The sequence below is a fragment of the Dromiciops gliroides genome, chromosome 3 (assembly GCF_019393635.1).
Source record: "Dromiciops gliroides isolate mDroGli1 chromosome 3, mDroGli1.pri, whole genome shotgun sequence".
NCBI lineage: Eukaryota > Metazoa > Chordata > Mammalia > Microbiotheria > Microbiotheriidae > Dromiciops > Dromiciops gliroides.
Genome location: NC_057863.1, coordinates 455,072,318 through 455,089,315, shown reverse-complemented (window position 1 = coordinate 455,089,315; position 16,998 = coordinate 455,072,318). Strand labels below are relative to the sequence as shown.

At 37.7% G+C, this 16,998-nt stretch overlaps 1 protein-coding gene across 7 annotated transcripts in view; it reads left to right on the top strand.

The window, feature by feature from the left end:
- SLC4A10 (solute carrier family 4 member 10) overlaps window positions 1-16,998 on the top strand; it is a 373,536-nt gene that overhangs the window by 164,899 nt on the left and 191,639 nt on the right. For all 7 annotated transcript variants that reach the window (XM_043991252.1, XM_043991249.1, XM_043991250.1 and 4 more), the window contains exon 3: window positions 14,573-14,719. In XM_043991252.1, the coding sequence (XP_043847187.1) occupies window positions 14,573-14,719 (147 nt within the window). The remainder of the gene's footprint in view (window positions 1-14,572; window positions 14,720-16,998) is intronic.

The window sequence follows — 16,998 nt, the reverse complement described above, 5'->3', positions numbered from 1 at the left end:
TGTCCTTCATTCTCAGAGAGGACTGTGATGTTGGGAGGTGATGTCATGACTTGCAATGAATTGTGTTTAAGTGAGGGAGGGCTGTGCAAAGTCACCAACCTCACTCTCTCCTCCAGAGTCATCTGCGTCCAGTGGCAAGATATACATTAGGATGACTAGAGATGGCCCCAGATGTTTGAGGCAACTGAGGTTAAGTGACTTACCCAGGGACATGCAACTAGTAAATGCTAAGTGCCTGATGACAGATTTGAACTCATGTCCTCCTGACTCCAGGGCCAGTGCTCTATCCACCACACCACCTAGCTGTATGATGCAGACTATTCCTAAAGGGACCAAAGGCAAGGCCTAAAGTACAGAGCCATGAGCTCCCCTGAACATATGGACATTTCTCATTCAAGTGACTCTTTGCTAGGTTTCTCTGTGTGCACACACTCCTCCACAGATCCCGCTAATGTTAGTAAATGAGTGTGACCCAGGTTTATATGTGGATGGTGATGTTGTGATTATTAGTACATTTGCTCTCTCTTGAACAAATGTAATGTTAAGATTATTCCCAGTTTTATCTTACACTTTACCATTTAAATGTTTTACATTTAAAAGCTAATAGTATCGTGGTCATTGATTTTGCTTAAATGAGAAACCCATTTCAAGGGGATCATGAAAAAAGAAGTAGGAGTATACACCACTCCCAACAGAATTACTCACCAGGATCTTAAGAACATCAGAGTCATATTCACTTTGTAGTTGTCCATTTTGGGGATCCCCATTGCTGCTAGTATAATGGCAACATGGATGAGTGAGCCAGGCCAGAGTGCTTAAATAGGTGTCTATGCCCTATTACAGGTGCTACATATACATGCTATTTCACCTATTAGGATGAGAAGTTCTATGAGAACAGAAAAACAGAAGCTGTTTTTGCTTTTTTGTATCTCTGATATTTAGAATACTGGTCTAGCACAAAATAAATGCTTATTATTTGGTTCATTAATTGTTCATGACACTTTCTTTATCAGGGAGCCACACAAAACCCTTGATGAGAGAGTTAGATGGCACCATGGATAGAGCACTAAAAACCTGATTCAAATATAGCCTCAGATACTTAGTAGCTTTGTGACCCTTAACAACCCACTTAGGTGCTGCCTGTCTCAGTTTCCTGAATGGTAAAATGGGGATAATAATAGCATCTTTCTTCCAGAGTTGTTGTAAGGATTAAATTAGCTATTATAAAGTGCTTATTAGCACAGGCTTAACACATAGTGGGTAATTAATAAATGCTTGTTTCCTTCCTTTCATTAAAGGAGGTAGCCTAGGAAATAGCTGCAAGGCTAGTCAGTTAACGGAGGGATTTTTAAAACATTCAGAATTTCAGACAATGAAGAAGAAGCATAGTAAGGAAGATGTGAGGGGCAGCTGGGTAGTGCAGTGGATAAACACCGGCCCTGGATTCAGAAGGACCTGAGTTCAAATCTAGCCTCAGACCCTTGACACTTACGAGGTGTGTGACCCTGGGCAAGTCACTTAACCCTCATTGCCCCACAAAAAAGGAAGATGTGGAGGGATTAGAGATGGTAGAATCTCACACATGGGCTGCTATCTGAGGGACGGCCCAAGGGAATAGTAAGAGAAATGACCATCATCTTGACCTTCCCATTAGACCTCCAGACTCTTAGTCTTTTGCATGATAAAATTTGGTAGTAGTAAGATCTTCCCCTTTATTCCATCTGATTGGATTTTATTCAATCCGTTTCTTTGGTTTTTTTCTTTTCCTCTTCTATGCTAGTTCTATGTTTTTGTGCAGTACACAATTAGCTCCAAATCCAAGGACCTCAAAAGAGAAGGACTGACTTCTTAGTGTTCATCTGAAAATGATTCATTTTAGTAAAAACCTATTCCCTAATTAGTGTCTATATTATGTACCACTTAGTTTTCCATGGATATGCAAAATTATTATCATAAGTAATAGTATCAACATTTAATTAATATTTGCAAGATACTTTATAATGATCTCATTCAATCCTCACAGCAACCCTGTGAGGTAGGTACAATTATTATCCCGATTTTATAGATGAGGAAACTGAGGAAGGCAGAAGCATCAAGAGTTCTGTCTTAAGATATAGAGCCTCATGAAATGTGGATAAGAAATCAAGCCTCATGAAATGTGTATTTTAATGTCTATTCATTTTAGTCTAGCAGGGACAGAAGAATTCTGTAGCAGACATGATCATTAAAATTAGCAGATGGTGTTTACAATGCCCAAATAAAAGCTAGAATAATTAGATACACCTTGTCAGGAAAATCTGGTGGAAAATAGCATTGACTTGTACATCAGTAGACTTGGGTTCCAGGACAGGCTCTGTTACAACTGGTTGTTTGACCAGTTAACAAATCACTTAACTTCACTGAGCCATACCGGTCTCATCTATCAAAGGAGGAGATTGTTCCATCCAGCTCTGAAATTCTATCATTCTACAAGTCTCTTTTTGGAATGTAGTTTCTTGGACAGAGATCATTACTATACCTGTTCATTTTTTAATAGCTAAATATTTGAAACTTTTTAACATTGTCCTGTACTCATATTAAAGGTATGTCTCATTTAAGTTCTGGTAAAGACTGCTTGTTTCAGAATAATGTGAAAAGTAATGAAGGCATCCTGCCCCATTTCAATTACTCTTCACTGCTGCTAGAAAGTCCCAGCCATTAGAATCTATTTTTTGGGGGGCTGTTCTATTATAGAAAATACAAATTCTACTTTCTATCCCTTCTGTCAAAAGTATTCTATTAATAGAGTTATTAAAAATAAAAGAAAACAGAAGTTTTCACTTTGGGGCCTTAAAAAAGTGATTGAGAAGAGATATTTGAGGAAAATCAATTTCTGTTTCTTTCCTGATAAGCAGTTGGTGGCATTTATCCTATCCTCTGGGTTTTCCTAAATGCAGTTCTCCCTTCACATACTCTCTCGTCTTCCTATTATTTGTGCCAGGCTCTGTCCCAGGTACTGGAGGTTCAAAGATGGATCATATATACTATTGAGACATACATACATATACTTAAATGCAATACACACACACATATATAATATGGATAATAGATGATACCTGATTGAATGGGGATGAATGAAAGTGAAGGTTCAAGAATGATTTCTTTGTTAGGAGCATAGGTACAAAGAAGCATGTTCATGGCCTTGATGGAAAAGGGAGGAAATTAAGAACAAGGGTGGGTTTAGAGGAAAAGATGAGTTGACACATGTGGGACATCCAGGTAGAGATTCCAAGAGGCATTTGGAGAAGTGAGACTAGAGCTCAAGAGAGAGTTTATGTAGATTTGGGAGTCATCTTAGAGATGATAATTGAGCCTGTATGACCCAATGAGATCATCAAAAGAGACGGTAGAGAAAGAAGAAAAAGACTAGGACAGAGTTTTGGGAAGCATTGATATACAGGGGGCAGAAGAGGAATGAAGATCCTATAAAAGAAACAGAATCAGATTAATCAGGCCTAACCAGTCAGGTAGGAGGAACACCACAACAGAGCAGTGATAGGAAAACTCAGTGAGGAAAGCGTATCCAGAAGGATGGCACTCAGGTATTGCAGAGAGGTCAAGAAAAGGGAGGAATGAGAAAAGCCATTGAATTTAGCAGTAAAGAGATCATTAGAGAGAGGGGTGGAGTTGTCACTATGGCAGCCAAATTTTAAGAGATTGAGAAGTGAGTGGGAAGTGAAGACATAGAATAAATGAATATAGACAAGGTTTTTTTTTTTTTTGAAAGAATTTGGCTATGAAAGGGAAGGGAAACATTGCATAGCAACTTGAGGGCGGGATGGGGTTAAATAAAAGGTTTTTTTAGAATGGATGAGATCAGGAAATATGTGTAGGCATGAAGTGAGAAAGCTTAGAAATTACAAAGGGACCAGAGTAGCAAGAAAGCTACGGACAATGTGGACAGCATACCAAAAAGCGGAAACATCACCTTGCTGAAAAGGGTCTATATAGTCAGAGATAGGGTTTTTCAAGTAGCATTGTATGACTGTGAGAATTGGACTGTAAGGATAGCTAAGCACTTACAGAATTGATACTTTCAAACTGTGGTGCTGAGAAGACTTTTGAGAGTCCCTTGGACAGCAAGGAGATGGAATTAGTCAGTACTTAAAGAAATTAACTCAGATTATTCCCTGGAAGATCAAATACTGAAGCTGAATCTTAAATGTTTTAGTCACAGAATGAGACTCAATGGAAAAGAGCCTGATGTTGGGAAAGATTGAAAGCTAAAGGAAAAGTGGATGGCAGAAGATGAGATGGACAGATAGTGTCATGAAAGCAATGAATGTGAGTTTTACAGACATTGGGAGATAGCTGGGGATAAAAGGGCATAGTTTCCTATAGTCCATGGGGTCACGAAGAGTTGGACACAACTGGATGACTGAACAACAAATGGAGCAAGTTCCCAGAGGTGATAAGAATGAATGGGATCTAGACCACAAGTAATGGTTCACTCTGAGATTGGAGCAAAGAAGGAAAGAATTGAAGTGAAGAAATTGAGAAGATGGAGCTCTTCTGAGGGATGGTTTCCATCTTTTCAGTAAAGTCTAAGGAAAGGATTTCAGATCAGAGAAGAAATGGAAAGGATAGTGTAGCTAGCATGAAGAAAACATTTGGAACAGATGCTGCGAGGAGTGCAATAGAAAAGCAGTCAAGGAAGAGTAAAAGGATTGGCATGCAGTACTGAGGACTCAATGAGATGAAAGTGTTACGCTTGGCATCAGGAAGACATGGATTTGAATTTTGCCTCTGGTACTTACTAACCGTGTGACCAGAGAGGTAAGCCACTTAGTCACTCTGAAGCTTAGTGTCCTCATCGATAAAGTCCACATAGAGTTGTTGTGAGGCTAAGATGAAATAAGTTAGAGAAATAAGACAATAAGATTATTACATAATGTTACAGAAAAATTAACAGGTAACTAAGCATTGCAATGGATAGAGGGACAGGCCTGAGGTTAGGAAGATTCATCTTCCTGAGTTCAGATCCAGCCTTAGACACTTACTAGTCACATGACCCTGGGAAAGTCACCTAACCCTGTTTGCCTCAGTTTCTTTATCTGTAAAATGAACTAGAGAAGGAAATAGAAAACCACTCTAGGATCTTTGCCCAAATGGGGTCATAAAGAGTCGGACACAATTGAAACAACTGAAAAACAATTGAAAAGATGACAATTCCATATAAACATTAGCTATAATTATACAAATCAGAAATATCTTTCAAGGCCCTGCTTAAGGCCAAGAAGACTTCTTTATGTCTTCACAGATCTTCCTCTTCTCTGAACTCATAGAATTTATAGTGTATCTCACAAAATCGAGCATAGTATTTTATACTAATTTGAATTTTTCATCATTTTTGGATGTTTTATCCTTGTCTCCCCAACCAGATTGCAGTCTCCTTGAGTTGTCTGTCCATGTCTCCAAAAGCACAGTGCTTAGTTGTAGCATGTTGTTGTTCAGTTGTTTCAATGTTTTTGAGACCCTACTTGGGGTTTTCTTGGCAAAGATACTGGAATAGTTTACCATTTCTTTCTCCACCTCATTTTTCAAATAAGGAAACTGAGGAAAACAGGGTGAAGTGACTTACACAGGGTCACACAGCTAGTAAGTGTCTGAGGCCAGATTCGAACTCAGGAAGAGGAGTCTTCCTGACTCCAGCTTCAGCACTCTATCCACTGTGCCACCTCACTACCCTATTATAGCATGGGTGCTTTCTAAATACTTGGTCACCAATTCTCACCTATTTCTGCTCCTCTTTGAGGCTTCAATCACGGACTAACATTTTTCCCCCAACTCCTTTATAACTGGACTAACTTTCCCATATGTCTTTCATTTTTCTCTCTTAACTCTGTGTTTCACATCCTGTACAACTCATCGGTTAGAATCCCCCTAATTTTCCCTTCCCTTTCCTTCCCAATTATCTATTGCTCATCTGTAATTATGTTTTCAGTAACTCCAAGCTTCCTTATTTTCCCTTACAGATGTTTTAACTCTTTTATTCCTCTAGATAGCCCCCCAAAATCAGGTTTATTTTTCTTTCTATCAAATTTCTCCATGGATTTCCCAGCTTCTTTCCTCCAAGAATCTTCCCATCATTTTTAACTTCTCAGGTTTACCATGTAGACTTCTCTGCCCATAACCTTCATCCATTTTTCAAATATCATATTTTTGGCTTCTTAAACACATTCTGACTCGAGTAAAAGAATGAGAGAGATTGTGCAGAAACTAGATCATCACAATAAATCTGAGTTTGATTTTGTTGCTCATTCTCTAACCCATTTCCCTAGAATAAAATAATGCTTACTCTTTGTCAGAGTTGCAGGGCTATTTAGTATACGTCACTGAATTAAACCCCAAAAAATGATTTATTAAAAAAAATCTCAGAAAAGTATTTTTCTTTCCCAATAAAAAAGATGTTAAAATAATGGTGCAATTTAGATTTTTTATAAAATGGAGATCCTTTAAGTTCCATTTAACAAATTTATGTGAGGGCCTACCATTTGTAAGGCATTGGGGATAAAAGGTGATAACTGATCATTCCTGCACTCAAGGACCTTGGAGTCTAATGGGTGGTGGATTTGGAACCCACACAAGTCTGGAGTGGTCAAATAATGAGAAATATAAAGTAGAGTCAGGAAAAGTACTGTGAAAAATCTTAGGAAGGAGAGATCACTTTTTTTGCAGGACAGTGGGGGTTAAGTGACTTGCCCAGGGTCACACAGCTAGTAAGTTTCAAGTATCTGAGGTCGGATTTGAACTCAGGTCCTCCTGAATCCAGGGCCGATGCTGTATCCACTGCACCACCTAGCTGCCCCCAGAGAGATCACTTTCATAAGGAGTATGTATGGAAAGAGAAAGGATAGACTAGAAAAAGGCTTCATGAAGGAGGTGATTCTTTAGCCTCTTCTTGTTTTTCCTTCATTCTTGAAGAGGATCATGACATCGGGGTTGTCATGACTTGCACTAAATTGGATTTAAGTGAGGAAGGACCATACAAGGTCACCAGCCTCACTCTCTCCTCCAGAGCCACCTGGTTGCAGTGGCAAGATATACATCAGGATGACTGGAGATGGCCCTGGATGTTTAAGGCAATTGGGGTTAAGTGACTTGCCCAGGGTCATACAGCTAGTAAGTGTCTGAGGTGAGATTTGAACTCAGATCCTCCCAATTTCAGGGCCAGTGCTCTATTTACTATACCAGGTTTTTAAGGAAGAGGAAGACTTCATAAGAATATCACACCTTAATTCTTCCCTACTCTTATCAAACCTTTCCTCACTGTTCCAGAAACATACCATTCTCATTCCCACGCTCTGTTCCTCTGCTTAAGTGTGTTCCCTTAGGTGGGATGCTCTCCCCTCTCCCTTTCACCCAGCCAAATCCTATTGATCTTTCAAGGACCAGTCACTGCCTCCATTAAGCATCCTCTAAAATCTCCCCAGACTTCATCATCTTTCCTTCACAGCACCTGCAAAATTTATAATCTCTACCACATAATTTATCATTTGTATATTTCTTGTCTTAGTTACCATTATTTCATATTCTTGTCTCCTTTTGCAAATGAGGTAATACAGTGATACAGGGTGGGGTGGGGTTGGGGAACTTACTAGGTTCAAGAGGCCTGCAATCTCGTTGTGGCTTTGTTCCTACCTTGCTGAGTGACCTTAGACAAATTAGCCAATCTCACTGAGATTCAGTTTCCTCCTGTGAAAATAAGATTAGACTCAATGATGTCTAAGGTAATTCCCAATTCTAAAATCTTCTGAGCTTATTTTAGAATATCCTTGAGGGCAGGAAATGCATTGTATACTTCTCCACATCTGACATAGTGCTAAGCACAGAGCAGGTGCAAATATTTGTAGACCGCTTGACTGTTATGAATTGTAGTTTGTCTATGAAACTTCATTTTGGGGTGCTGAGTATTAGCCGCTCTAGAAAATTTATAAATTAATGATCCTTAAAATGAAAAAAAAACTAAAATTATTACCTAAACAAGCAGATTCATTTTAGAGTCAACATGTTTGCATACAAATGTGCCAACTATGGTATTTTTAAAAGTCCAACATAGCATTTTTCATGTGAGACCTTTCACTTCTATTTTTTTAACATTAGAGTATTTTATTAGGGCAAATCAGCACAGCAGAGGAGAAAAAGGCCTGGGCTGGTATTCAAGATAGTGAAGGGACTCAAGAGGTGGTGTGATATATTGGAAATAATGCTGGATTTGGAGGCAAGAGACTCAGATCTAAGTTTAGCTCTGTCACTTTCTAGCTTCGTGATCACAGGCATGTCATTAGGCCTTTTTTTAGTCTCAGTTTTCTCATCTGAAAAATGGAGATTAATAAAAATTTAAGTTTGCAAAGCAAAAATCATGTTTGAGAAAAAATTGAAAAAGATTTAAAGAAAAATGTGTTTGCCTTTCATTAACCACCCCATGATTCTTACTATTTCTCCCCTAAATTTGGATACTCAATTAAATGATATATACACTAATGTTGTCTCTCTCCATATGTTCTCACTTTTGTTTTTACATCCCCTGTGCCTAGCACAGTGCCTGACAATTTTCTTCTTCTTCTTCTTCTTCTTCTTCTTCTTCTTCTTCTTCTTCTTCTTCTTCTTCTTCTTCTTCTTCTTCTTCTTCTTCTTCTTCTTCTTCTTCTGTTGTAGCCAAACCTTCGTGACCCCATCTGGGGTTTCCTTGGCAAAGATACTAGAGAGGTTTGCCATTTCCTTCTCCAGCTCATTTTAACAGATAAGGAAACTGAGGTGAGAGAAGTTAAACAAACTGTTCAGCATCATGCAGCTTATTTCAGGAGTGGAATTCAAATTCCGGTCTTTTCTGACTTCAAGGAAAGTCATAATAATTGTTGCACTAGTCGCCTTACAGGATTGTTAAGGGAAAAACCATGCCATAAATGTGTTATTATTAGCACCTCTTCTCTTTCTCTATTTCTCTTCCTCTTCCTATATTCCTCTCTCTTATTTCTCCCTCTGCAGAGAATTCCTGTCAGCCTTGAGGTTCTTTGATCTATTGTGACAAATGGTTCCTTGCTGGGTTTTCTGCCTTTGCTAAAGTCTCCCAGCGATTAAAGATCACGTGGCTTATTCGGCTTCATGTATTTGACCTTTTCACATGATTGGCAGCTCTAAATGGCTACAGCAACACAGTAATTATGCACTAGCTGGGTTATGTTCATTTCATGAGGGGGGAAAATCCTACCACAATGACACAGTTCTGTTGAATAGGAGAAAACATGTCCCACTCCCTGCATCAGCTAAATAAAGGAGAATAGAGTATTTTTGTTAGTCACAATGATACCTCCCCTTGCCACCTCGAGTTGAGTGCATTCTTTAGGCATTGTGTAAACATTCAATGTACCCTTACCATGCCCACCTTAGGAATTGTTTACTCTATGCCTACCCTCTTACATAATTAAAATGTTTTGAAGCTGCTGGTTTTGCTCAGCAATGCATTTCCACCCATATTGTTTTAATAATGAAACCCAAGCTTTTCTAGCAAAGTTTATGGCCACAAAGGCAATATTGCTTTTTAATGACACTAGAGGGGAAGTGTAAATAGTCCTAAATGAGCATGTTTCTTTACCAAGTACAAAGAGTACCCAACTAGGTTTTCTAGGGATTTTTTTTTCTAAAATTGAAAATATTGGAATATCATTTTGATATGAAATCTACTGAATTCTCACAGATTTTAGAGTGAACTCTGCCCAGGCTTAACCCCACTGCTTGTGACTTTCCCCTTCCTCCAAAATAAGAGACAGAATAAGAGTTTGTGCTAGCAGGCACTGGAGTTCAGGTTCTGGAAAAGTCCAGTCTTTTAAGTGGAGCTTATAAGGATCCCCCAATCAACCAATAAGTATTTGATGGGGCAGGACAATGAGGGTTAAGTGACTTGCCCAGCGTCACACAGCTAGTGTGTTGAGTGTCTTGAGACTGGATTTGAACTCAGGTCCTCCTGAATACAGGGCTGTTGTTTTCTCCACTGTGCCACCTAGCTGCCCCGCATTGAATAAGTTTTTTTAAGCTCTTGTTATGTGTCAGGCACTGGGAGAAAGACAAGCATGACACTCCCCTCAAAGAGTTTTCATCTTTTGGGGCAAGACAAGTGGAAGATAAAATGGGACAAGATCTGTGATTTCCTTGATATAGGGAGCTCTCCAATGAGGACACTTCTCTACCAATACAGATCAATACCTTCTCTGCAACTTTTCATCTTGGTATCCTGCCTAGTGCACTGAGAAGTTAATTGATTTGACAGAGACACAAGTTAAATTACTTGCCCAGGGTCACACAGTCACTATATGTTAGAAATAGGATTTAAACCCAGTTTTCCTAGCTCTGATGTCTACTCTTCTTAATAAATTATATTAAAATGTTTTATCAATTAAAATTATATTAAATTAATTTAGAAGAAAATTTTATTTAATAAAATATAATCATATACATAGTACCTCATTAATAAGTATATACAAAATAGAGAAAAGATAAATTGTTTTATGGGCTGAAACCACTAGCTACTATTTTACAGGGAGAAGAGAAAAAACTTTGTGTTGGTATAACTTGAACAGTTTTGAAAAAAACAAGCTTTCCTTTTTTTCAATTTATATAAATAATATATATGACAAATTTGTTTCAATATGATTACTATATAAATAATACATAAATAACTCATATATGCATGACATATATATTTATTTGTATATATATATATATATACATCCTGTACCCTTCCCAGCATACCCCTCCCCCACCTTTTTTTTTCAGATTAAACATTCTTATATTTTTCTGTTCCAATATCTATCCCTCCTTCCCTACCTCCCCTCCCCCCTTCCCGAGGTGACAAACAATCCAATATGGATTATACATATGTAAAACATCACCATATTTGTCACTTAATGAAAGAATGGGAAAAATAGTATGCTTCAGTCTCTTCCATCAATATCAGTTCTTTATTTGGAGGTGAATAGTATGTTTCATCAATATTTTTTTGTTTTGTTTTTTTGCAGGACAGTGAAGGTTAAGTGACTTGCCTAGGGTCACACAGGTAATACGTGTCAAGTGTCTGAGGTCAGATTTGAACTCAGGTCCTCCTGAATCCAGGGCTGGTGCTTTATCCACTGTGCCACCTAGCTGCCCCTTTAAAAAAATTTTTTTCATCAATATTTTTAACAAGCTTTTCTAAAAGGTTGGGATGAAGAGATTACAGGTAAGTGGCACAGTGGATGAAGCATTGGACCTGTATTATAGAAGACCTAAGTTCAAATTCAACCTCAGATACTAACTAGCTATACATCCCTGGGCAAGTCACCTAAATTCTGTTTGCCTCAGGTTTCTCATCTATAAAATGGAGATAAAAATTACACCCACCTCCACCCCCAAGTTGTTGTGAGGTTAAAATAAGATAATATTTGTAAAGCATTTTGCAAACCTGAAAGCACTACGCATAGGATAGATGTTACTGCTGCAAATGAGTGTAAGGGTTCAGGGACAGGAGCTAGAATACCTACCATGTGTGCAGAACAACAAGAAGGCTGGTTTGGCTAGATAATAGAGCGTGGGAAGCAGAGTAATATATTGTTAGCTTGGAAAAGTGGGTTGGAGCCAGGCTGTGAAAGACTTTCAATGCCAAACTGGAAGTTTGCATTTGATTCTAAAGAGCTACTGTAATTTATTGAGTAGGGGAGCGACATAGTCAGACCTGCATTTTAGGAAAATCAACTTGGCAGCAATGTGGAAGATGGATTCTCCAGGATCAAGGCTGGGAAACCAAGAGCCTGAACTGGAGAGATGTCTATGAGATCACAGAGAAAGGGATGGACGTAAGACTTGGTTTGGAGAGAGAAACAATAAATGTTGGTAACTGATTGCCAATGAGGGTGTGAGAGCATATGAGGAGGCAAGGATAACACCAAGGTTGCAAACCTGCAAAGATAGTGGTGTTTCAACAAAAATAAATAGAAGGAAAATCAATAAGAAAGATCCTTTTTTCCTGTTTGCATCCTTTTCCTGATTTATAGAAATGAAAGGCTGTAATTATTTTCAGAAGATGTTTATTCTAGGGCCAAATCAGTCCAAAATCACTTTTGGACACATTTTTTAAAAGAATGTTTAATATTTATACTTTCTCACTCACGGTTTCATATATTTTCATGTTGGAACAATTATAGATTTTTTTTACTTAGGCTACTGGTAATTATTTACATGACAGCTACATGGCTCAGTGAATAAGAGTTCTGGGCCTGAAGTCAGGAAGACTCATCTTCCTGAGTTCAAATCTGGCCTCAGTCATTTACTAACTGTGTGACCCTGGGCAAGTCCCTTAACCCAGTTTGCCTCAGTTTCCTCATCTATAAAATGAGCTGGGGAAGGAAATAGCAAACCACTCCAGTATCTTTGCCAAGATAATCCCAAATGGGTTTAGGAAGAATCCGACATGACTGAAGAGTAACTGAACAACAACTATTTACAAATAAACCTAAGTCATATATACTCTAAGTATAATATTCTAAATATCCCCTTTTCCATGCTACAACTCTAATAAATATTAAGAAATATTATCATAGGTGTTAGAAGTCACATTAGAAGAATAGAGTTTTAAAGAGTTAAGCTTAAAGCCCCACTAAGACTTTTGGGACACCCCGTATGAAACCTTTATCTTTTCATTTGTTTACACACTTTTCTCCTTTTCTCCTTATTTCTTTATTATCCACACATACCCAATAACAATTGCCAAACATTGTCAGCTCCATTTCCAAAATGTGTCTCAACGATTTCCCATCCTCTAGTCACACAGCCATCACTGTAATTCCAGTTCCTGGACTATTATAATAATATCCTAATTAGTCTCCCTTCCTTAAGCCTTTCTTGACTCCAATCCATCTTCCACAAAATTAGGATGTCCAAGATCAAGTGTAAACTCTTGTTTGTTGTTGTTCAATCATGTCTGACTCTCTGTGAACCCATTTGAGGTTTTCTTGGCAAAGGGACTGGTTTGCCTTTTTTCTACAGCCCATTTTGCAGAGGAAGGAACAGAGGCAGACAGGGTTAAGTGATTTGGCCAGGGTCACACAGTTAGTGTCTGAGACCAAATTTGAACTCCTGACTCCAGGCTGGACACTCTAACCAATGCCACCTAGCTTCCCCAGTGTACACACTACTCTTCATCATTTAAATCCCTGGCTCTAGTCTACCTTTCCAGTCACTTTTCTATCCTTTCTTCTTTTCCTTTTTTCTCATTCCCTATCCTTTCACCCATTTATCTTTCTGTCATCTCCCTTACAACTTCTCTATCTTCTTCCATGTCTCCTGGCCTCTCTCTGTTCTCCAACATTTCCTCTCCTGCCCCTAAAGGATCATCCTGTCTAGGAAAGGTAATGTGTTGTCATGGAACCGGATTTCCCCCTGAAATCATGGGACCTGAGTTTGAATACTGACTCTGCCACCTACTACATATGTGACCTTGGGCAACTTCTTTGTTCCTCAGTGGAGGGGAGTTAGACTAGCTGACCTCTGAGGTCCCTTTCATCTTTAAAGCTGAAGACTCTATGAAGGGATATTATCCTAAGGGCTAGACAGTGGTGAGTTGATAATCCAGGCAACCAAAGAGATTACTGATGCTGAGGTAATATCAACCAATCAACAAACATTTATTAAGTACCTACTATGTGTCAGGCACTGTGCTAAGCCCTGGGAATACAAAAATAGGCAAAAGATAGTCCCTGCCCTCAAGGAGTTTACAACAGTATGCAAATAATATATAAAATGTACAGGATAAATTAGGCAATAATTAATGCACTGGAAGTAAGAGGGGTTGGGGAATGCTTCCTGTAGGAATGTGATATTTTAGTTGGGACTTTAATTACTAGTCTGATTGTAAAAGCTGCATTTACATGGGGCTTTTAGATGTGCCCTTCTTGACCTAAGTAAAAACAATTTCCCTGCTGATGAAAATTATGCTGTCTCCCACTACTTCTACCTAACTCTACCCCCAATATCTTCTGCTCCCCTCCAAAATACATCTGAGGCAACACCCAGAAGCTCTGTTATTACAATGACTATGAAAAGAAAAACAAATTGTTTCTTCTAATTCCCTTCCCCAGGAATTTTTTTTCACTTTTTGGTAGAATCTGGTGTTCTTTATGCACATAACTGGTTTGGAAACACTTAACAGAGCCAGTCTTCACTTTTCAGTTGAATGGTAGTCCAAATAGAAGTGTAAATGGCATATTTAAAGCAGCATGCCTTGAATGAGATTTATAAATCACAAAGTTTTATGCATGAGTTGCATATAGATTAATATTATTGTACGTATTTTGACTTTGCATCTCTCTTCCTCTTTTAGGATTATCTAATATTTTTCATGTGTGTTAATGAGATCGTTTTTATGTTTTACTCAGTAAATGGATAATATATAATTAGAGGCCTTCTACATGAGGTATTACTAACTTGGTACTAACATTGGTGCAGTTTTCTGTGTTCCAAACAAGCTCTGAATTCAATCTGCACATTTATTTTCTTAACACAGGTCACCGTACACTATTCATTGGAGTCCACGTTCCTTTGGGAGGAAGAAAGAGTCACCGACGTCACAGACATCGTGGACATAAACACAGAAAGAGGGATAGAGAAAGAGATTCAGGATTAGAGGATGGGCGTGAGTCTCCTTCTTTTGGTAAGAATCTCTCCCTCTCCCCAACCTTGTCATTTAAAATAATCATATTTTCTAAAAATTCACAGGTTTCTTATGTTCTCAGTATACTTCCTTAAGCAGCAGAGATTCCTTTTGAGTTTGTAATAAGAAAAACAAAAGACACCTTTATATGTAAGCAGATTTGAAAGATGCTGGGACAAGGGAGTTGGGGCAAGAAGTCTCAATCTTTATGATTCCTCTTTTGGCTATTTTATCTTATGAAAGGAAAGAATTGTTTAGATTTGAGATGGGAAAATTAAAATTTGCATACTAGCAGTATATCTCTATGGTATTCACACAAATAGAAATGATTGCTTTCACTTTTTTTAATTCAAGGGGAATAGGCACTTAACATTTTTTTTTTGCACAGATTGCAGTAGTTGCCCAGTGTTCACATATTAAGGCATGAAAACTCTCTAAATGTGAAAGTTCTGCTCAATCAAATAGACTGCAAAAGAATTCAAACTGTATTAAGGCTTTGGCTTCTGAGAACCCATAGAATGATGGGTTACTATGTAGAACACTCAAGAGTTATTATTTTCTTAAGCTACTGTGGACTTTTAACAAGGTTTTTGATGATTTACTGTCTATTTAGAACGTTTCAAGGTACCATGAAGAAAAGAAAAAGTGTACAACACAATCCCTGAACAAGAGGCTTTAAATCTTATTAGGGAAACAATAATGTTGAGTCTGAAGGAATTTGAGACAAAGACAATAAATTGTAAAATGCTAATTTGATCGACTAAATGCCCCAGAAAGAACTATTGGGTGGTCAGTGAAGGAGAAACACATTTTTGTTTAAAATTTGGTTTAAAATCTAATTTTTGCTTCTGTATGCAAGAATGGTAATTAGTAAAGTTGAAAAAGAAGGTCCATTATATGGACGGGGCAAATATTAGATCACACCTACAGTCTCTTCCAGTTTTAAGTCTATAATCCTTCATGATTCCTTGAAAATAAAAAAATATTATTATTTTTGTTGAATTGCATTTTTTGTGAAACTGCATATTAAGATTGGTTTCAGTCAAGATGTATTAAATCTAAAAGATATTGTCAGGGAATAAGGATTACATTTCTGATTATATAGTATTAGAGAAAATATATAATACGACCTTTGGGAAGTATTATAAATAGGTCATGATACTTCAGTTTGGCAGCAATATTATTAATATTTGCTATCAAGGTTTATCCTTAGCTTCTGAAGAATTATCTATGATGTAGAAATTCATTCATCCTCACTTCATACCATCATCTAAGAATGATATTTGCTCATGTAGTTTTTGTTTGTTTGGTTTTGGGTTTTTTTATGTAGAATTAAAGAAGTCAAACTAGTGAACTGGTGGCAGTCATGTAAACATCTAAATTCATTAATTATAACTAGAATTATAATAAATAGATATGTCCATAAATGAAATAAGCTGTTTCTTGGGGAAAATCTATTTGATTTAGTTCATATGTTCAGGTAGAAATTCTTATGATCACTTGTTGAACATATTCTAGAAGGGATATGTTCATGAGTAATAGATTACACTAGATTATCTCAGTGATTTGATTTTATTCTGATAGTCTCTGATTCTATTTCTTCATGAATCTTGACGTTCCTTCTTTCTAGCTCTAAAATTCTATGACTGAATGACTTGCTTGGTATCTCATAGTAAATTACTGATAGGACCTAGTTCCTTTGATTCACTGGTCATTCATCATCCCTTTTCTTTTGTCTCTTTTGATTACTGCATCCTATGAACATTCATATGGCAGCTAGGTGGCACAGTAGATAAGAGCACAGGTCTGGGAACCAGGAAGACTCCTCTTCCTGAGTTCAAATCTGGCCTCAGACTCTTACTAGTTGTGTGACCCTGGCTAGTCATTTAACTCAGTTTGCTTCAGTTTCCTCATCTGTAAAATGATCTGAAGAAGGAAATGGCAAACCTTTCCAGTGTCTCTACCAAGAAAACTCTAAATGGGGTCACAAAGAATCAGGCACGGCTGAAACAACTGAATTATAACAATGAACATACACCCTTTGAGTTGAGCTAAATATAAAAATTATGGGGAATTTATTCAATAACACTTAAAAATAAAATAAAGCTACTTCTTAAAGCAAAAAAGTACAAAAATAATTACTAAACACTATTTGAAAAATATATCTATTGAAAGTAAGAATTAGGGGGCAGCTAGGTGGCACAATAGATAAAGCACTGGCCTTGGATTCATGAGGACCTGAGTTCAAATCTGGCCTCAGACACTTGACACTTACTAGC